The 22,883-nt window shown below is 42.3% G+C and overlaps 1 protein-coding gene across 1 annotated transcript in view; it reads right to left on the bottom strand.

Annotated features, from left to right (window-relative positions):
• Nucleotides 1-22,883, bottom strand: part of REELD1 (reeler domain containing 1) — a 79,238-nt gene that overhangs the window by 4,810 nt on the left and 51,545 nt on the right. The window contains exons 4-6 of the mRNA XM_077279288.1: nt 14,134-14,267; nt 10,287-10,584; nt 8,445-8,508 (exon numbers count right to left, since the gene is read on the bottom strand). Of these exons, the coding sequence (XP_077135403.1) occupies nt 8,445-8,508; nt 10,287-10,584; nt 14,134-14,267 (496 nt within the window). The remainder of the gene's footprint in view (nt 1-8,444; nt 8,509-10,286; nt 10,585-14,133; nt 14,268-22,883) is intronic.

Raw genomic sequence — 22,883 nt, 5'->3', positions numbered from 1 at the left:
AAGTTTAAATACCCCGGCAGAATATTTGCTTTCTTGGCCTTTTTTCAGAGAATATGAATGATAACACCAAAACTTTTTTTCTCCACTCATGGTTAGTAGTTGGGTGAAGTTATTTATTGCCAAACTACTGTGTTTTTTCTTTTTAAATCATAATGACAACCCAAAACATCCAAGTGACCCTGATCAAAAGTTTGAAGCCTCTTGTGGTAGTTGTAGATGAAGTTCTTTATTTTCTCATTCGGTAAAGCTGGCCACTCTTCTTGGCAAAAAGCCTTCAGTTCCTGTAAATTGGGTGGAGTCTGGCTGTGGCTGCTGATCCCACTGGGGGACGGAACACTGACAGGCAGGCATGGCTGAGACACGGCCAGGCAGGCAGCCACGGCTGAGACACAGGCAGGAACTGACTCAGAAGGCACCGGAACATGGGCTGTTGTGAGTGGTTTATGGGAACAGATTGGGATCAGATAGGAACCTGTTCAGAATGGGGAACAGGGATTGATTCAGGGAGGACAGGAAGACGGACAGGTATGAGTGACATATGGGAACAGGTAGAGACCTGTTCAGACTGTAAAAGCAAAGACCCAGAGGGTGCAAAGCGAGAGCAGTGCGAAACCGCAAGGAGCTGAGCAGGGTAGAACCACAAGGAGCGGAGCAGGGCAGCACCGCAAGGAGCGGAGAAGGGTAGAACCGCAAGGAGTGGTGCCGGGCAGGACCACAAGGAGAGGAGCCGCAGAGCGAGAGCAGAGTGGAACCGCAGAGCGAGAGCAGAGCCACCGAGCATGGAGCGAAAGCAGGGTAGATGGAGAAGACACAAGGATACACACAGCAGCAAAAGGAAGCCACAGACAAGGAAACAAACAGATAAAGGTTAGGAATGAGTTCAGACAAGGTCAGGGACAGGATCTAGGATACAAGAATAGGACACAATACAGACAAGGACGGACACGGAAAGAGATTCTGAACAAGGACACAGGCCTGATTATGCAGCCCTCAGGGAGGTGGAAACATAGGACACAAAGCACATGGTAACAAGTCTGGGAATGCAGCCCCTAGTGAGAGCAGAAACAACACAGGACCTGGCACCTCAGCAGCAAGACACTAACTGAGGGAGAAAGATGCTCAAGAATGAGCAGGCAGGAGACATGAGGCACACAGCATGGAGCCGGCAAAAGACAGAACTCACAGCATCGCCCAGAGTAGTGAGTAAGTTGGTGTGTAAGGCAGGTGGGGGATGGGAGGCCATGCAGGGATGCCGGCAGGTTTGTTACAGTACCCCCCTTTATGCCCCCTCTTTTTTAAGCCTGCCAGGATGACCTGCAAAAGAAGTATTTGACCACACACAGTCCAGGCCATCACGGCATCCTTCGGGTAAAATGAGGTAGGCGTGCCATCAGGAATCACAGAATACCCAGTCTCTTGGTGCCCGACGAGATCAGTTTCCACTTTTGACCTGGACTTCTTCCTCCAGGTATATGGAAAGCAGGGACTTTGAAGCTTCCGTCTTGACATCTTCACCAACCGGCAACATGGAAGCCAAAGAAACCCAGACTAGATTCATCTTCTGCCTGACAGCCAGAGAAAAATTTCCAAGTGGCAGAGAAGTTCCTGGGTATTGGTCACAGGTAAAGTCATTGGAGATAAGTGAAGAGAACGTCACCTCCACCTGGTCAGAGGAAAGCTGAGATGAGTAAACTTCTGTTTTGGTATGTTCTCCAAGCGGCCACATGGACGCTGAAGGTAACCACATAGGAACCATCTTCAGCCCGTTATCCAGAAGAAAATGTCCAAGAGGCAGGGATGTTCCAGGGAACAGATTACTGGTATAGCCATTGGAGATGTGTGGAGAGAACATCACAGCTTCCCCATCTTTGGAGACGTCAGCACACCTTGACTCGACGACTAGCAGACCAGCTGAAGAAGAAGACGACACTGCTGACTGTCTTTGACACATGGGAACCAGACACTTCTCACGACTTGGTTGATTCAAATGAAGCACCTTGCTGGATCTCCAGACCAGAACGGGTGGAAGAGTCTTAGGCTTAGAATGACCCATGGGCATACCAGACAGCATACTGAAGACAAATTTCTTCGAGTATAAGGATCTGACTTGAAGCTGTAGTTGTCCTTGCAGGACTAGACTGCTCTTAAGTAGGGCTCAACCATAATCAGACAACGCCCTCACTGGGTTCTGGAGCTGTAGGACAGAGATCACACACCGACTCCATATGGCTGGCGGCTTTAACACACCAAAGCTCCCAGAAGACAGAGACACAGTCATTGACTTTAAAGGAGAGGAGGTACTCTTGCCAAGGGCAGCCTCTCTTACTGGCCCAGGGTTTTGGAGTATAGGCTTCACAGGACACAGACCATCAGGATGTTCCTTACAACCGCAGTGAAACCGTATTTCATAGATTCAGGCTGCAGGATTGTCAGCCCACTCTTATCAGACCTCTTGGATCTTGCTTGGGTGGCTGCTTTGGCAGGTTGTGGAACTGGTGAGTCTTGGACGGTCAAGGATGGATGAGATGGTTTACCCACAGGTTTCTTTCATATGGTCTGTCTCTGTGAGCTTGGGGGAGAAAACTTTTCAGAAGACACTGTATTAGGCTTATCAAAGACCTTACAGAAGGCCGCCAGGAAGGCCGGCAGATTCGAGGTGATGGGATCCTCTGCTTCCCAGAGGGGGTTGAGCCACTTCAAAGCATCTCCTGCTAGGTAGGTCATTAGGAATCCTACTTTAATCTGATCTGTGGCAAAATAGGGAGCATGCTATTTGAAATAACGTAAGCACTGCTCCAAGAATGTACGGCACTGCTTTGGATCCCCATCGTAGCTTGGCGGATGGGCTGGGACGGATTCAACTTTAGAAGTGCAAGCCTCAAGTCGATTGAATAGCTCATTAGAGATGATGATTGTGTGTAGAGCAGTGAAGGACCGGATCCAGAAAAAAGTTCATCTTGCTCTGAGAGCGAAAGGACAATGGGACTCAGCGGCTACCATGGCCTGAGCAAACTGTAACGCTTGCCCCCTGACTGGTTGGCGTGAGCATGAAGTGTGTGGCCTCATTGTGCCACAATCCAGACTTCCCTGGGAGGGGTGTGACTAAGTAGCTTCCTTGGTGTTCACTGGAGCCTCTGATGGTGAGGTCAGGCTTGTGCGGCAGGTAGCTTCCAGGTACCACTCCAGGATGGAGTCTGGCTGTGGCTGCTGATCCCACTGGGGGACGGAACACAGGCAGTCGGGCATGGCTGAGACACTGGCAGGCAGGCACGGCTGAGACACTACCAGACGGGCACGACTGAGACACTGGCAGGCAGGCATGGCTGAGACACAGGCAGGAACTGACTCAGAAGGCACATGGGCAGGTGTGAGTGGTATATGGGAACAGATTGGGAACAGATAGCAACCTGTTCAGACTGGGGAACAGGGACTGATTCAGGGAGGACAGGAAGACGGACAGGTATTAGTGACATATGGGAACAGGTAGAGAACTGTTCAGACTGTAAAAGCAAAGACCCAGAAGGTGCGAAGCAAGAGCGGTGCGAAGCGAGAGCAGTGCGAAACCGCAAGGAGCTGAGCAGGGTAGAACCGCAAGGAGCGGAGCAGGGTAGAACCGCAAGGAGCGGAGCAGGGTAAAACAGCAAGGAGCGGAGCAGGGTAGAACCACAAGGAACGAAGCAGGGTAGAACCGCAAGGAGCAGAGCAGGGTAGAACCACAAGGAGCGGAGTGGGGTAGAACCACAAGGAGTGGTGCAGGTCAGAACCGCAAGGAGCGGAGCAGGGTAGAACCACAAGAGCGGAGCAGGGTAGAACCGCAAGGAGCGGTGCCGGGCAGAACCACAAGGAGCAGAGCCACAGAGCGAGAGCAGAGCGGAACCGCAGAGCAGCAGAGTGAGAACATAGCAGAACCGCAGGGCGAGAGCAGAGCAGAGCTGCAGTGTGAGAGCAGAGGCGCAGAGCGAGAGCAGGGTAGACTGAGAAGACACAAGGATACACACAGCAGGGAAAGGAAGCCACAGACAAGGAAACAAACAGATAAAGGTTAGGACTGAGTTCAGGCAAGGACAGGGACAGGATCTAGGATACAAAAATAGGACACAGAACAGACAAGGACGGACACGGAAAGAGATTCTGGACAAAGACACAGGCCTGAGAATGCAGCTCTCAGGGAGGCAGAAACATAGGACACAAAGTGCACGGTAACTGGTCTGGGAATGCAGCCCCCAGAGAGGGCGGAAACAAGACAGGACCTGGCATCTCAGTAGCAAGACACTAACTGAGGGAGAAAGTTGCTCAGGCATTCCCCTAAGGGTGGGAATGCCTTAAGTACCTGAGGCCTCTTGGCAATTGGCCGGGGACACCTTAGGAAGGTGCACCCTAACTGTATAAGAACCAGGAATTGCCAGCGCCGCCCCCTTATGCACACAGCCAGGAAGCATGCACAGAGCAGGCAGGAGACATGAGGCACACAGCATGGAGCCGGCAAAAGACAACTCACAGCATGGCCCGGAGTAGTGAGTAAGTTGGTGTGTAAGGCAGGTGGGGGATGGGAAGCCATGCAGTGATGCCGGCAGGGTTGTTACAATGGTTGTGGCGAAAAGTTCAATTTTAGTCTCATCACTCCAAATTACCTTGTTCCAGAAGTTTTGAAGTTTGTCTCTGCGCAGTTTTGCGTATTGTAGACGATATACTTTGTGGCATTTGCACAGTAATGGCTTTCTTCTGGCGACTCGACCATGCAGCCCATGTTTCTTCAAGTGCCTCCTTATTGTGCATCTTGAAACAGCCACACCGCTACTCAGAGAGTCCTGTATTCCAGCTGATGTTATTTGTGGTTTTTTTCCTTGCTTCCAGAACAATTTTCCTGGCAGTTGTGGATGAAATTTTTGTTGGTCTAACTAACCATGGTCTTGTTTTTACAGGGTCCCTTATTTTCCATTTGTTAATCACAGTTTGAACACTGCTGACTGGCATTATCAATTCCTTGGGTATCTTTTTGTATCCCTTTCCTGTTTTATACAGCTCAATTACCTTTTCCCGTACATCCATTGACAATTCTTTTGCTTTCCTCATGACTCACAATCCAGAAACGTCAGTAGCTAGATGAAAGATGCTAGAGTCTGTCTGGATCCCAGAAGCTCACTCCGCTTTTATGCACACACACTGATTACAAGCAAACAGGTCACAGGTGAGGATGTTACCTTTAGTAACCATTCAAACCCATTTGTGTCAACTTCTGTGGATGTTATCAGGCCAAATGTGAACTTTTGATCAGGGCCATTTGGATGTTTTGGGTTGTCATTATGACTTAAAAAGAGAAAACACAGTAGTTTGACAATAAATGGCTTCACTCAACCACTAACCATGAGTGGAGAAAAAGTTTTGGTGTTATCATTCATATTCTCTGAAAAAAAATCCAAGAAAGCAAAAATTCTGCCGGTGTATGTAAACTTTTAAGCACAACTGTAGATAGATAGATAGGGAGAGGTGTACAGAATTGTGTAACAAAGCAAATTACAAAAGTAGTAGGTAGGATAGATATTTCGAAAATTCATTTTAGGTGCTGATACACCCCTTTAAGGCAACAAAAAATTGGAAAATCCCACATCTGAAAATTCACACAAGGTAATGCAAATTTGGGTGCAGATTTACTTGAATTTTTCCACTTCAAAATGAACAAATACTGTTTTATTGCTAAATTGGGTACTGTCATTGAAGTCAATCGGAATAATTTGCAACAAATCCAAGACCAATCTGTATCAGGAATTGATATACTGAAGATATAAACATCCTTAACCATAGGTTAATTCTGAATTGAAAATGGGTTCAAATTTAATTCACTTTACTGATACTGCATTCTGCTGGTTTTTATGTACAGAAATCTGAAATCAAAATTCACAGAAATTTCGGTAAACTGGGGCATGCATCTGCTCAAGAGATACATAGACTTTCTCATGTTGCATATGAGTCTATCCATATGAGATGTGATGTGATGTGATGGTAGACAAAAGAAGTCTGTGCACACTGGCTAAACCTTTTACAATAAATTAAATTAATGTGTTTGAAATCTGATCAGAGATAAACTTTTACCTGGGGTGCCTAATTTCCCCAGTGGAGAAGCTATAGTCAAACTACTAGAGATAATCACTACCATTAGGAATATGAGTGATTCAAGAGTACTGTGACTATTTAATAGTACCTACCTACTAATTTTTCCCATTATACAAATGTTTTGTTCTTTTTTTAAAGCACTGTATACTACATAAATTAGGGGAATTAAAGTACAGACTGAATCAAAAGAAAAATGATGTGTGAAGTTTGTGTTGGCCCTTGGACTTTATGATGTTATGTACAATTAAATGCTAACCTAATTATCTGGCATAGGCAGGAATAGCTATAGCCATATTGGTTTTGAGGAAATGAGCCATCATACATCTGTTTCTGCTATACTAATAAGTGTAGTCATAGCCACCTCCATTTTTTTCTTAGTACAAAGACATCCTACGAAAAAACATATACTGTGCAGTTGACATTTTTTTTCATAGGAGCCTGTTTGACTTATGTGTATATGGCATATAGATATGGAATACCCTTGTTTATGTTGGGGATTTTACATTCTGTGAACCAATAGCATGAAACCAGAGCAGAATCCTGGTAATTACAACCCCTGGCAAAAATTATGGAATCACCAGCCTTGGAGGATGTTCATTCAGTTGTTTAATTTTGTAGAAAAAAAAGCAGATCACAGACATGGCACAAAACTAAAGTCATTTCAAATGGCAACTTTCTGGCTTAAAAGAAATCAAGAACAAAAAATGTGGTAGTCAGTAATTGTTACTTTTTTTAACCAAGCATAGGGGAAAAAATATGGAATCACTCAATTCTGAGGAAAAAAATATAGAATCTTGAAAAACAAAAGAACACTCCAAAACATGACTAGTATTTTGTTGCACCACCTCTGGCTTTTGTAACAACTTGCAGTCTCTGAGGCATGGACATAAGGAGTGTCAAACAGTACTCTTCATCAATTTGGCTCCAACTTTCTCTGATTGCTGTTGCCAGATCAGCTTTGCAGGTTAGAGCCTTGTCATGGACCATTTTCTTCAACTCCCACCAAAGATTTTCAATTGAATTGAGATCCGTACTATTTGCAGGCCATGACATTGACCTTATGTGGTTTTTTTTCAAGGAATGTTTGCACAGTTTTTGCTCTATGGCAGGATGCATTATCATCTTGAAAAATGATTTCATCATCCCCAAACATCCTTTCAATTGATGGGATAAGAAAAGCGTCCAAAATATCAACATAAACTTGGGCATTTATTGAAGATGTAATGACAGCCATCTCCCCAGTGCCTTTACCTGACATGCAGCCCCATATCATCAATGACTGTGTAAATTTGCATGTTCTCTTCAGGCATTCATCTTTATTAATCTTATTGAAACAGCACCAACCAAAAGTTCCAGCATCATCACCTTGCCCAATGCAGATTCACGATTCATCACTGAATATGACTTTCATCCAGTCATCCACAGTCCACGATGGTTTTTCCTTATCCCATTGTAACCTTGTTTTTTTCTGTTTAGGTGTTAATGATGGCTTTTGTTGAGCTTTTCTGTATGTAAATCCCATTTCTTTTAGGCGGTTTCTTACAGTTCGGTCACAGACGTTGACTCCAGTTTCCACCCATTCGTTCCTCATTTGTTTTGTTGTGCATTTCCTGTTTTAGAGGCACATTGCTTTAAGTTTCTGGTCTTGACGCTTTGATGTCTTCCTTGGTCTACCAGTATGTTTGCCTTTAACAACCTTCCCATGTTGTTTGTATTTGGTCCAGATTTTAGACACAGCTGACTGTGAACAACCAACATCTTTTGCAACATTGCATGATGATTTACCCTCTTTTAAGAGTTTGATAATCCTCTCCTTTGTTTCAATTGACATCTCTCCTGTTGGAGCCATGATTCATGTCAGTCCACTTGGTGCAACAACTCTCCAAGGTGTGATCACTCCTTTTTAGATGCAGACTAACGAGCAGATCTAATTTGATGCAGGTGTTAGTTTTGGGAATGAAAATTTACAGGGTGATTCCATAATTTTTTCCTCAGAATTGAGTGATTCCATAATTTTTTCCTTATGCTTGGTTAAAAAAAGTAACCATTACGGACTACCACATTTTTTGTTCTTGATTTCTTTTAGTGTTTCTTAAAGCCAGAAAGTTGCCATTTGAAATGACTTTAGTTTTGTGCCATGTCTGTGATCTGCTTTTTTTTTCTACAAAATTAAATAACTGAATGAACATTCTCCAAGGCCGGTGATTCCATAATTTTTGCCAGAGGTTGTATCTGTATATTTTACTATGGAAACTACTGTTTAAGTATTTTAAAATAAATATTTACTAAATGTCATTCTTTAGTGTAAACACAATTCTTTATCAGTCACTTACCTTGCTTTCTTCTCCACAGCCACTGCAAGGAGTTGTGAATCTTCTATGAAATAAGTGTTGAGTCCTAAAACAAAAAATATAAAGTGAAAAAAATATTGCATTTGGTTGTTCAATGATAAACCAACAGCACACTTTACCATCAATGATGCAATTTCTTAGATCATGATGTAAAGAATAATTTTACTCAAATTTGTCCTCAAATACTATAGGTATTGAAGTAAATTGATATGCTCCAGATGTCAAATCGATATTTTTTATATGCAGAGAGGGGATGCAATTTGGTAAAATCTTACCCACTTGGCTGCTACTATAAAATGTTATGCATTTTCAGCCAGCATTTCTGCCACGTAAACTATATTTTCTGGCTACAGCACTAAAATAAGGGATTAATATTACATTTTGCACAACAATCATGCTCAGCTTTCTTTTGCCTTTATAGAGATCACACTGTCACCTTATGCAGAGTCTTGACACTTATCAAGCCTACATCTGTTGGAAATTCAGTACACTAAGGCTACGTTCACACATTGTGTTTTTGCTGCATTTTTTTATGCAAACTAAAAGCTGCATTTTACAGTACCAATAGCAAAAGCCATTAGATTTCAGAAATCTCATGCGCACACAACAGATTTTTTTTCCCTGACTGATTTAGAAAAAAAAAAGTGCAGCATATCACTTCTTTCAGCGTTTTTGCAGAGTTTTTCACACATAGAAAGCAATGAGCAAGGCTATGTTCACACGTTGCATTTTTGCTGGGGTTTTCTTTTTGCTGCGTTTTTTAATGCAAATTTTAAGCTGCGTTTTCCAGTACCAGCAAAAGATACGAGATTTCAGAAATCTCATGCAATCATCTTGGTATTTTTCCTCACTGAATTGGAAAACTGCTGTGGTTTTGAAAACAAAACTGCAGCATGTCACTTCTTTCAGAGTTTTTTCACCAATAGAAAGCAATGGGTAAGTGCAAAAACGCAGCAAAAAAAAAATGCAGGTATCAGGTTTTGCTCCATTTTTGGTGCAAAAGCCCAGAAGTTGCATCATGTTTTTTTTATACACTAAAATGTATCAGCACGTGCAAGAGAGAAATGTACCCGATAAAACGCAGCAAAACCTGCTTTCTGTAAGCAGCTTCTTTACTGCCAAGAAAGCAGGTTTTTCCTGCAGAAAAAAAATACTGCAAAAACGCAAGTGTGAACATATATTAAGAGCAAGAACGCAGGCATCAGGTTTTGCTGTGTTTTTGATGCAGAAAACTCAGGAATAACAGGCACCAAACTGTATGATCATGATAAATGCAGCAAAAACGCAGCAAAATCTGCTTTTTTAAGCAGATTCCTTACTGCCAAAAGAGCAGATTTTGCCTGCAGATAAAATCAAGGAAAAATGCAATGTGTGAACATAGCCTAAGGCTTTGTTTCTGAACTTTCTGTTCTGTAAGACTTGTTACTCCCTATGGCGTTATCCCTGTGTTTCTAGGGTTTCAGTATACAAATGAGTAGCCTCTATTTTATCATTTCCTGAGTCCAAAGGGTCCAACTTTTTGTCACTGTTCTCTGACCTTCTGTTCCTTGTCACTCAAAGGTTAGCTATTGAAAGGGTTGGCTACTGCTTAGATTTCGATGACCTTAGGATAGGTCATCACATTCACGTGGGTGGGAGTTGCATCGGTGGCTGCCTGATGCAAACAGAATATGAAGCCAGAACAACACAGTGCTGCTCACTGTGTAGTGACCATTCCAGGGTGCTGCAGATCAGCCTCTATCCCCCCAAAAAACTCAGATTTTAAAGTATGGGGTCAAATTTTCTTTATTTACATTTTTAAAATTCATATTTAATATGCAATACCTGCTATTTATGTTGTGAGTTGAGTTTGGATATCGGGTTTTGGTCTTCTGTAATGTGACAGCATGGGCAGTTGATCCAGGATACCGGAGAAATAATTCTGTTTCTACATGACTATCAGCACTGGTAGGACTACTGGGCACATACTGTGGAGAAGTTCTCATAGAAGATGTGACATTAGGAAAGACATGCTTTATTTCCTCTATAAATGTGTCAATGGAAATTTCTGGTGGCTTTGTTTTGGTAAAGCTAACTAAAGAAGTCTTGTGTGTATCAGCTGAAGTACTGGGGTACTTGGGACCTGTTAAAAGAGCAAAAAAACACAAATTCTCAATTGCTAATATCGGAGAAAAATTTGAAGAGTGAAGTAACCTTATTCTGTATAAGTGATAACTGTGTGCTATATTTATCTGTTAAGTGCAGATATAAGCTCGCCAAACTCTCTTAAAAATTAACTAAACTTTTCATGGAATAATTTTTCAGCCTTTGGCAAGTTAGGATTTTTTTTTCAATATACTTAACCTCCTTATCAACATATGTCGTACTGGTACATCATATAACTCTTCCATGACTTTAAAGCGGGCTCAGACGCAAAGCCCACATCTTTCCCCGCACATGACAGCTGATTTAATCAGCAGCAGGTGGAGCAGAACTTCGCCCATGGGTGTCGACCTTTTTTAATCCTGCTGTCAATCTCTGACAGTAAGGAGACACTGGTAAACAATAGCGCAATATAGGGTCTTGTCTGGTATGCAGTGGTAAAATAGGAGTACAGGGATGTGCTCACCTGGTGTGGTTGTGTTAGCAACAACAATGTAAGAACTCAGAAAAATGCTGCAGACCTAAGGAGGGATATGCAATAGCAAAAAAGTGGAGAGATGGATCTTTGCTGCGCTGCTGAGGACACCAATGGGTAGTAACAGTACATAAGTGGAAGTATGCAAGAGGCAATAATTGATGAACAACGGTTTTTATTGTCAGTGTATTTTGAAGATCACATACTTCTTCATAAGGACAAATTATATGGATCCATCTCTCCACTTTTTCCCTACTGGATAATCTCTGACAGTAGCATTCAACACGTGATGGTAGGAGGCTGCCTCATTCTACGTGTCTATCGGCGCTCCTCTGACGTGATTGCGAGGTGTCAATGGATTGTCATGACATTCGGAGGTCTGTTGATGACATTCATGCCTGTCATTACATTTCTTCTGTGAATGCCAGCTCATGGCTGATGTTCACATGAAATCATGATTTTAGCCATGTAAAGCACAAGCAATCCGATGTTTTACAGCTTCAAATCCATTAAGGGGACTAATAAATACAGTAAAAAGTAAATATAAAAGTAAAACAAAATACAAAAAAAAAAAAACACAAAAATTCAAATCACCCCTTTTGTCCCAGCCATAAAAAAAATAAAGAAAAAATACACATATTGGGTATCACGGCATTTGTAAAAATCCAATCTATCAAACATTCCGATTACGTTTTTTTTGCCCACAACAACATTGCAATAAAATGCAATAGACGCTATAAAAACATTGTATCTACCCCAAAATGATAACAGTAAAAACGTCAGCTCACGGTGCCAAAAATAAACCCTCACACAGCCCCATGTCCCGAAAAATGAAAACATTATCGGTCTTGGAAATGTCAATAGCAAAAAAAACCCATTTTTTTTTTTTTTTTTTTTTTTTTACAAAGGTCCGAATTTTTTGTCATTACTTAAATAATAAAAAAAAAACTATACATATTCGGTATCTGCGTAATCATACTAACTTGGAGAAGCATACTGCTAAATCAGTTTTACCATATAGTGATAATGATAAACAGAAAAACTAAAAAACAATTGTGGGATTGTACTCTTTTTTTCAATTTCAACTCAGTTGGAATTTTTCTCCCACTTTCCAGTGCATCACATGATAAAATGAATGGTGTCATTCAAAAATACAACTCGTCCCCCAAAAAACAAGTCTTCACGTGGTTATGTGGATGGAAAAGTAAAAAAGTTATTGCTCTTGGAAAAAGGGGGCGATAAACACGGAAAGTAGCCAAGTCAGAAAGGGGTTAATGTTATTATTAGGGAAGCACAGTGGCTCAGTGGATAGCACTGCAGCCTTGCAGCGCTGGAGTCCTGGGTTCTAATCCCACCTTGGACAACATCTGCAAGGAGTTTGTATGTTCTCCCAGTGTTTGCGTGGATATCCTCCAGGTTCTCCGATTTCCTCCCACATTCCAAAGACATACTGATAGGGAATTTAGATTGTGAGCCTCATCGGGGACAGTGATGATAATGCGTGCAAACTGTAAAGCGCTGCGGAATATGTTAGCGCTATATAAAAATAAAGATTATTATTATTATTTTGCCTTCTACACTCCCAAACACCAGGCTGCAATGATGTTTTAATAGCCCAGTTCATGCTCTCTAAGAATCTACTTTCATCTACTGCTTAGCAAGAATTCCTACTCTATTTACAAACAGTCTGTTGGGGACGTCCCTATCTGATCATGCGGTAAGGGTATGTGCACACGTCAGGAATTTAGGATTTCTTGCAGAAATTTCCTGAAGAAAACCAGAAATTTTCTGCAAGAAATCTGCATTTTTTTTTTGCGTTTTTTTCCCGTTTTTTTCCCGTTTTTTTAGCATTTTGCAAGCGAAATTAGCTTGCAGAGTGCTAAAGTTTTCCAAGCGATCTCAAGCATCGCTTGGAAAACTGACTGACAGGTTGGTCACCCTTGTCAAACATACTGTTTGACAAGTGTGACCAACTTTTTACTATAGATGCTGCCTATGCAGCATCAATAGTAAAAAGATAGAATGTTAAAAATAATAAAAAAATAAAAAAATGGTTATACTCACCTGACAGCCGATCTCCTCAGCGGCTTCCGTTCCTATAGATGGTGTGTGCAGGACCTTCGATGACGTCGCGGTCACGTGACCACGACGTCATCGCGGTCACGTGACCGCGACGTCATCGCAGGTCCTTCACACACACCATCTATAGGAACGGAAGCGGCAGCATGCACCGCTGAGAGGCGGGAAGACTCCGGGGGCCATCGAAGGTGAGTATATGACTATTTTTTATTTTAATTCTCTTTTTTTTTACCAATTATATGGTGCCCAGTCCGTGAAGGAGAGTCTCCTCTCCTCCACCCTGGGTACCAACCGCACATAATCTGCTTACTTCCCGCATGGTGGGCATAGCCACATGCGGAAAGTAAGCAGATCAATGCATTCCTAGGTGTGCGGAATCCCCGCAATTCCACAAATTTAATGAACATGTTGCTTTTTTTTCCGCGATGCAATTTTTTCGAGGAAAAAAATGCAACATTTGCACAAGAAATGCGGATTACACTGTAAATAATAGGAGGCATATGTAAGCGTTTTTTTTCGCCTTTTTATCACGTTTTTATAGCGAAAAAACGCGAAAAAAATGCGAAAAATACTTAACGTGTGCACATGGCCTAAGAGAGCAGAGAGGCTCAGACAGGGAAAGTCCCATACTATCCATTGTAAAGAGGATTCATTCTGAGCAGCAGTTGAAAGCAGATTCTTAGGGAGCTTGAGCTAGGCTTTTAAAACAGCATTGCAGCATAGTGTTTAGAAGACAGGAAAGTAATATGTTAATGAAATATATTACAAAAAGTCTACATCTAGATATAGTACTTCTCATCCATGTCTGCATAAGTTCTACCTGATACCTAATCAATCTAACACTTATAGAATCAACAAAAAATCTACAGATTGTCATTGTAAGCTACAATTTAAGGCCTAATAACAACATGTAATAGAATAAATGGCAAATGGCTACTTTATTATTAAAAAGTACAAAATATGTAAGACATGTACTTGTTACAGAAGTTGTCTCCATGTCTGATGCTTTTATTTCTTGGTTCTCTGAAGTCTGGTTCTGTATGTTGTTAGAGATAACAGAGGACTCAATTTGTGCCCAATAAACGAAGTATGACTGAACTACAGATACACTGTAAAAACAGAAAAACAAAAAGTCATAATACAGCATAAAAGCTCCCAATTTGGTCAGATCCATGCCAATGCGCTCCTCTGATGTCAGAGGAAAAATATGCCACATATACCAGCATCAGAGAGTGCTCAGATTGAGACAGCAGCATCACAATGGCACCAGTTCTAAATGTCAATCAGCTCTCTCCTCTAGCAAGCAGCAAGACAGGAATTTGAGGAGAGGTGCACTTCTGAACAGAAATGATGGAGTAACCCCTAAAAGGGGGATTTTCATCTCTAAGATCCTATCTCAATATGTAGTAGGTGTAAAACTTAATAAGATTTGCAAATACCTCCAATTAGAAATGCAGTATATTTCTGATCTGCGCTGTCACTTACCCCATGTGCAGGCCATTGCACTAGCTTAGGAATTCATTGTAATGAGCACTCATAACTAACTAGCTAATTCATTATGGTAACTGTCACTATATGAGTAGTCATAATCTTGGATACCTAAGCTACTGCAATGCCCGACATAGTGATTCAGAAGAACTATACTACATTTCTGGAGGTATTTGATAATATTATAATTGCTCCTACAACATATTTGGATAAGATCTTTGAGATTGGAATAGCCCTTTAACTTATTTGAAGTAAATGCATTTGTAGCAGGATAACTTTAATCCTGCCAGGTCAAAAAACACATGTCAAACCTGCATGAAGATTTACTGCAAATTGACATTATTTTGAAATGTGTTTTTGGACCAATCAGGGGTACGACAATGGATTAACCATATGGAGTAAAAAAAAACAAAGGGTCGACAACCAGAAGTCAGAATACTAGAATTCAGCAGTGAAAGAAAAAAAGTAAGTTCTGTTACCATGTTGTAGCCATATATTTTGTAGCCACTGACAGTCAACATAAAGACTTACTATTGGTGATGAATGAATAAATGAACAAAATACAGTCATGGCCGAAAGTGTTGGTACCTTTGAATATGTTCTAGAAAATGAAGAATTTCTCCAAGAAAATTATTGCAATTACACATGTTTTGTTATACACATGTTTATTTCCTTTGTGTGTATTGCAGCAAAAAAACTGAGAAAAAAAAGCAAATTGAACATAATTTCACACAAATCCCAAAACTGGGCTAAACAAAATTGTTGAAACCTTTCCAAAATTTTGGGTAAACAACTTTGTTTCAAGGATATGATGTTCATTCAAACTCTCCTGTCACAAGTAACAGGTGTGGGAAATATGAAAATCACACCTGAAACCAGGTACAAAGGGGAGAAGTTGACTCAGTCTTTGCATTGTGTGTCTGTGTGGGCCACAGGAAGCATGGAGAACAGAAAGAGGAAAAAAAGAACTGTCTGAGGACTTCACAACCAAATTGTTGAAAAATATCAACAATCTCAAGATTACAAATCCATCGCCAGAGATCTTGATGTTCCTTTGTCCACCGTGCGCAACATAATCAAGAAATTTGCATCCTATTGCACTGTAGCTTATCTCCCTGGATGTGGACCGCAGAAAAAAAATTGCTAAAAGGCTGCAAGGATAGTCTGGATGGTGGATAAGCATCCCCAATCAAGATCCAAAGACATTCAAGCTGACCTGCAAGATCAGGGTGCATCAGTATCAGCACAAACTATGCATCAACATTTGACTGAAATTATTAGCTATGGCAGGAGATCCAGGATGACCCCACTGCTGACAAAGAGACATACAAAAGCTAGACTGCAGTTTGCCAAAATATACATGAGTAAACCAAAATCCTTTTGGGAAAGTGTCCTGTGGACAGATGAGACCAAGATAGAGCTTTTTGGCAAAGACCATCATTTTGCTATTTATCAAAAATGGAATCAGGCCTACAAAGAAAAGAACACAGTCCCTACAATCAAATATGGGGGAGGTTCAAAGATGTTTTTGGGGCTGTTTTGCTGCCTTCAGCACTGGTGATATCCGGAGGCATAACAGTACAGAAAGAAAATGGGAGAAGTTTATTAGCATCCTGGATAGGACCTGTGCACAGTATATACAGTACCCTATGGGAATAAACATACTAGAAGCAGGAGGAAACCACTATGGCTAAATAGAGATGTAAGGGGTGAAATAAGTGACAAAAAGAAAGCATTTAGAGAATTAAAGCAAGTAGGTAGTGATGAGGCATTAAATAAATACAGAACACTAAATAAATTCCGTATAAAGAAAATCAAGGCAGCAATGATTGAGACACAGAGACTCATTGCCAGAGAAAGTAAAAATAATCCCAACATATTCTCTAACTGCATAAATAGTAAGAAACTAAAAAATGATAGTGTTGGTCCCCTTAAAAATAGTCTGGGTGAAATGGTGGCTGAGGAAAAAGCCGATATGCTAAATGACTTTTTTCAACAGTATTTACACAAGAAAATCCCATGACGGACAACATGATCAGTGATAACAAAAATTCCCCATTAAATGTCACCTGCTTAACCCAGCAGGAAGTACGGCGGCATCTAAAAATCACTAAAGTTGACAAATCCCTGGGCCTGGATGGGATACACCCCCCAAGCACTACAGGAATTAAGTACAGTCATAGATAGACCATTATTTTTAATCTTTATAGTCTCCATAATAACAGGGTCTGTACCACAGGACTGGCGTATAGCAAATGTGGTGCCAATATTCAAAGAGGGACAAAAACTGAACTAGGGAATTATAGGCCAGTAAGCTTAACCTCTACTGCGGGTAAAATCCTGAAGGTATTCTAAGAGATTCTATGCTGGACTATCTGAAAAAGGAATAACCTCATGACCCAATATCAACATGGGTTTACAAGGGACCATTCCTGTCAGACTAATCTGATAAACTTCTATGAAGAGGTACATTCCGGACTGGACCAATGACACACAGTGGATGTGGTGTATATGGACTTTTCAAAAGGTTTTGATACGGTGCCACACAAAAGGTTGATACATAAAATAGGAATAGGGGAAAATACACTGCTCCAAAAAATAAAGGGAACACTTGAACAACAGAATATAACTCCAAGTAAATCAAACTTCTGTGAAATCAAACTGTCCACTTAGGAAGCAACACTGTTTGACAATCAATTTCACACGCTGTTGTACAAATAGAATAAACAACAGAGGGAAATTATTGACAATTATCTAGACACCCTCAATAAAGGAGTGGTTCTGCAGATGAAGACCACAGTACCAATGCTTTCTGGCTGATATTTTGGTCACTTTTGAATGTTGGTTGTGCTTTCACACTTGTGGTAGCATGAGACGGACTCTACAACCCACACAAGTGGCTCAGGTAGTGCAGCTCATCCAGGATGGCACATCAATGCGAGCTGTGGCAAGAAGGTTTGCTATGTCTATCAACGTAGTGTCCAGAGGCTGGAGTCGCTACCAGGAGACAGGCCAGTACACCAGGAGAGGTGGAGGGGCCCATAGGAGGGCAACAACCCAGCAGCAGGACCGCTACCTCAGACTTTGGGCAATGAGGAAGAGGAGGAGCACTGCCGGAGCACTGCCAGAGCCCTGCAAAATGACCTCCAGCAGGCCACAAATGTGCATGTATCTGCACAAATGGTTAGAAACCGACTCCATGAGGATGGTCTGAGTGCCCGACATGCACAGATGGGGGTTGTGCTCACAGCCCAACACCGTGCAGGACGCTTGCCATTTGCCAGATAACACAAGGATTGGCAAATTCGCCACTGGCGCCCTGTACTCCTCACAAATGAAAGCAGGTTCACACTGAGCACATGTGACAGACATGACAGAGTCTGGAGATGCTGTGGAGAGTGATTTGCAGCCTGCAACATCCTTCAGCATAACCGGTTTGGCAGTGGGTCAATAATAGTGTGGGGTGGCATTTCTTTGGAGGGCAGCACAGCCCAACATGTGCTCGCCAGAGGTAGCCTGACTGCCATTAGGTACCGAGATGAGATCCTCAGGTGTGTTTGGCCCTGGGTTCCTCCTAATGCAGGACAATGCTAGACCGCGTGGCTCGAGTGTGTCAACAGTTCCTGCAAGATGAAGGCATTGAAGCTATGGACTGGCCCACCCATTCCCCAGACCTGAATCCGATTGAACACATCTGGTACATCATGTCTGGCACCATCCACTGTCACGTTGCACCACAGACTGTCCAGGAGTTGGCAGATGCTTTAGTCCAGGTCTGGGAGGAGATCCCTCAGGAGACCATCCGCCGCCTCATCAGGAGCATGCCTAGGCATTGTATGGAGGTCATACAGGCACGTGGAGGCCACACACACTACCGAGCATCATTTCCTTGTCTTGAGGCATTTCCACTGAAGTTAGATCCGCCTGTAACTTCATTTTCCACTTTGATTTTGAACATCATTCCAACTCCAGACCTCCGTGGGATATTAGTTGTGATTTACATTCATAATTTTTAGGTTTTCTTGTTCTCAACACATTCCACTATGTAATGAATAAAGATTTTACAACTGGAATATTTCATTCAGTGATATCTAGGATGTGGGATTTTAGCATTCCCTTTAGTTTTTTGAGCAGTGTATGTGTAAGTAGGTTAAGAGCTGGCTCAGAGATAGGAAACAAAGGGTGGTTATTAATAGAACACACTCGGACTGGGTCATGGTTAGCAGTGGGGTACCACAGGGGTCAGTATTAGGCCCGCTTTTTAATATATTTATTAATGACCTTGTAGGGGGGATACAGAGTAGAATTTCAATTTTTGCAGATGACACTAAAATCTGCAGAGTAATCAATACAGAGGAGGCCAATTTTATATTACAGGAGGATTTATGTAAACTAGAAGCTTGGCAAATGGCAAATGAGCTTTAATGGGGATAAATGTAAGGTCATGCACTTGAGCAGAAGAAAAAAGATGTATAACTACGTGCTTAATTGTAGAACACTGGGCAAAACTGTCACTGAAAAAGACCTGGGGCTATGGGTGGATGACAAACTCACATTTAGTGGCCATTGTCAGGCAGCTGCTGCAAAGGCAAATATAATAATGGAATGCAATAAAAGAGGCATAGTTGCTCATGAGGAGAACATAATTTTACCTTTATACAAGGCACTTGTGCGACTAGAGTTAGAATACTGTGTATAGTTCTGGTCTCCGGTGTATAAGAAAGACATAGCTGAAGTAGAGCGGATGCAGTGAAGAGCCACCAAGTTTATTAGAGGACTGTAAGTGTGAGCAGCAGTGAGCCAACATCTTTCAGGCACATGTCAGCTGTTTTGAATAGCTGACATGTGCCGCTAACAGCTGCGGGAGGATAGATAGTCCAGATTAACCCATTAAATGCTGCTGTCAAACTCTGACAGCGGAATTTAACACGCGCTTCTGGCAAGCACGCAGGAAATCCACCCATCAGTGACCCCTGTCACATGGTCGCGAGTCACCGATGGGTTGGCATGACAACCAGAGGTCTCCTGCAGACCTCTATGGTTGTCACTGATGGATTGCTATGAGCACTGCTTTGTGGTCGGGGCTCACAGCAAGTGAATAATTCTGCTACATACAGGCGATCTGATCATCGCCTGCATGTAACAGAGCTGATCGGGTTATGGGAGCTTATAGGCTCTCATGGAGACTATTGAAGCATGCAAAAAGTAAAAAAAGTTTTTAAAAATATTAAAAAAATAAAAAAATATAAAAGTTCAAATCACTCCCCTTTCGCCTCATTCAAAATAAAACAATAAGAAATCAAACATACACATATTTGGTATCGCCGCATTCAGAATTGCCCAATCTATCAATAAATCAAAGTTTTAACTTGATCGCTAAATGGCATAGCGAGAAAATAAGTCAAAACGCCAGAATTACTTTTTTTGGGTTGCCGCGACATTGCATAAAAATGCCATAACGGGCGATCAAAAGATCTTATCTGCACCAAAATGGTATCATTAAAAATGTCAGCTCGGCACACAAAAAATAAAGCCTCACCCAACCAGAGATCACGAAAAATGGAGACGCTATGGATATCGGAAAATGGCGCATTTTTTTTTAACAAAGTTTGGAATTTTTTTTCACCACTTAGATAAAATAGAACCTAGATATGTTTGGTGTCTGTGAACTCATAATGACCTGGAGAATCATAATGGCAGGTCAGTTTTAGCATTTAGTGAACCTAGTAAAAAGCAAAACAAAAAACAAGTGTGGAATTGCACTTTTTTGCAATTTCACTGCACTTTGAATTTTTTCCCATTTTTCAGTACATGATATGTTAAAACCAATAGTGTCGTTCAAAAGTACAACTCATCCCACTAAAAACAAGCCCTCACAATTGCCAACCGATGATGTCCCAAATGTGCTTGATGGGAGACAAATCCAGAGACGCTGCAAGCATCAGTAGCACATTTAGACCACACAGGCTGCTCAGAGTACCAGGAGCACCCTGCATCCTTACATTTTTGTGTTGGGACAAGTTCACGTTACCTCATGAAGGCTTCATCTTAGCATTGCTAACTACAATGATGAGGTGTGTGGCCCTAGATATATATATATTTTCAATGACTAAAACTTTTGCACAGTATGTGTATAGACAAAAAGTATTGTAACCCTAGGCAGGGTAACTGTCCCACATGCACCAAATGAATAAGAAAACCAAAAAAGGAAATTGTAATAATTATAGGGGATAACTCAGGAGACTCTTTGCGTGGAACAAGACAACTACAGGACACAGTTTTATAAGTGGTAAAGTCTATATTATCACACGGTGATTCAAACAGGTGCAGAGAGAATCTCAAGTCCACAACACTTGGTGCAAATAATAAATGCAGCTTAGCAGTCTATAGGAAACTTCAGAGGAAAATGCAATCAAGCAGAAAGTCTATGAAGCACAGTTATTCTTGAGGATACTTGGCACGAATAAATCCTTGTCTTAGTCCAGACACAGATAGATATGCTTATAGGCAGTTCAAATCATATTTTAGCTCAACCAGGGAGGCCTGGTTAATAGTCTCAGGTTAATGCAAAGCAGCAGCAGCTTACATGTCCAGCAAATGCAGATGAAGTAAACACGAACAGCAGATGAAGGAGGATTACTGGAAACTTGTGTATGCAGCAGGAACTCAGAGCAGAGTAGCAGGATCACCACACAGGTTCACAGGAGCAGGTGTATAGCCAGGGAGTAATCAGAGGTCAGGAGCTGGATGCAAGGCAGAATACTCTAGCACAAACTGAAGGCTGGGGTGGAGTTTTATAGCAGGAAGACAGTGCTCATGAGACCAAAGACGCCATCTTGGAACAGGGCAGTAATGCACAAAAGGTAAAAAATGTTCAGAGTCCTGACAGAAATGTCCAGATACAAAATTCAATACAAACTGTAGAAATCTTTGTTGATTTCTTATTCTTACTTATTACTAGGGGGTAAAAATCCAACAGTATCTATCTATATAATCATCTATGGGTCACTTCCGTCTGTTTGTGTCAGGATTACCTGTGGAGACTATAGAGTGGACCCACTGGACCGTGACAACGAACCTCCCACGGGCGAGCTGACCAAGTGCACCACCCCCTATACAGGGAGCGTTAGGGGCAGGCCCGAGGGAGACTATCGCCACGGCAGCTGGTAAAGAAGGATGGGCAAGAAGGCAACTAATAGGGAACAGCAAGAACTAACAAGGAGACAGAAACAGGGAGAGCATGGAAATGCGTACTGGACGGAGGAGATGAACAGGAAGACTAACCATGAAAGCAGGAAGCGGAGGGAGGACACGGGCAGACAGGCTGGAGACTGGAACACAGACTAGAAGGAAGACACCAAAGGGCAGTCACTAGGAGGAAGCAAAGGAGAAGACCAGGATTTAGCTACAGCAACGGAAGAGAGCGATGAGCAAACAGGCAGGAAGGAACACAGGAGGGACGTGGAGCCAGATTCACTTGTAGAAAGCAAATGACAATCAGGCACCACCGATAGGAAGAGGCGGCCTGATAAAGAGAGTGAGGGCATACCTTCCGGGTCAGAGTCCACAGGGCGGTGCAGAAGACACGACCAGGATTTAATGAGAGATGTGTGCTCGTGCGCCGTGGGACCCAGAGTGCACGCACCTGAGGAGGAGCAAGAGCCGAGCGCGCAGGAAGAGAAGACCAGGAGCGATCAGGGATGCGCCAGGATGCTGCAGCGAGGTGAGTATAAGACACATGCGGCGGGGCAGGCGGGAGCATAACAGTACCCCCCCTTATGCCCCTCCCTCCTAAGAGCCGAAAGAAATTTTGCCAAAATTTGAGGAGCCTGAATGTTTTCCCGAGGCTCCCAAGACCTCTCCTCGGGACCAAAACCCTTCCAATCAATCAGAAAAAAGGCCTTCCCTCTAATTCTTTTCATAGCAAGAATGTCCTTAACTTCAAAGACATCATTACAAAAATTAGGCTGAGGAGAACGATTGAAAGTGGAATGGAACTGATTGAGGACCACAGGCTTCAGGAGGGAAACATGAAAAGAATTGGGGATGCGGAGAGAAGCAGGAAGTTTTAACTTATAAGAGACATTATTGATACGGGGCAAGACCTCGAAGGGCCCAATATAGCGGGGACCCAGTTTGTGTGAAGGCACTTTTAAGCTGACAAACTTAGAAGACAACCACACCTTATCACCGGGCTGAAAAAGAGGAGGATCCAAGCGCCTCTTGTCCGCATGTTC

This window comes from Ranitomeya variabilis, chromosome 1 (assembly GCF_051348905.1).
Source record: "Ranitomeya variabilis isolate aRanVar5 chromosome 1, aRanVar5.hap1, whole genome shotgun sequence".
Classification (NCBI taxonomy): Eukaryota; Metazoa; Chordata; class Amphibia; order Anura; family Dendrobatidae; genus Ranitomeya; species Ranitomeya variabilis.
Note: the sequence above shows the minus strand (reverse complement) of the source record. Positions and strands in the feature narration are given on the sequence as shown.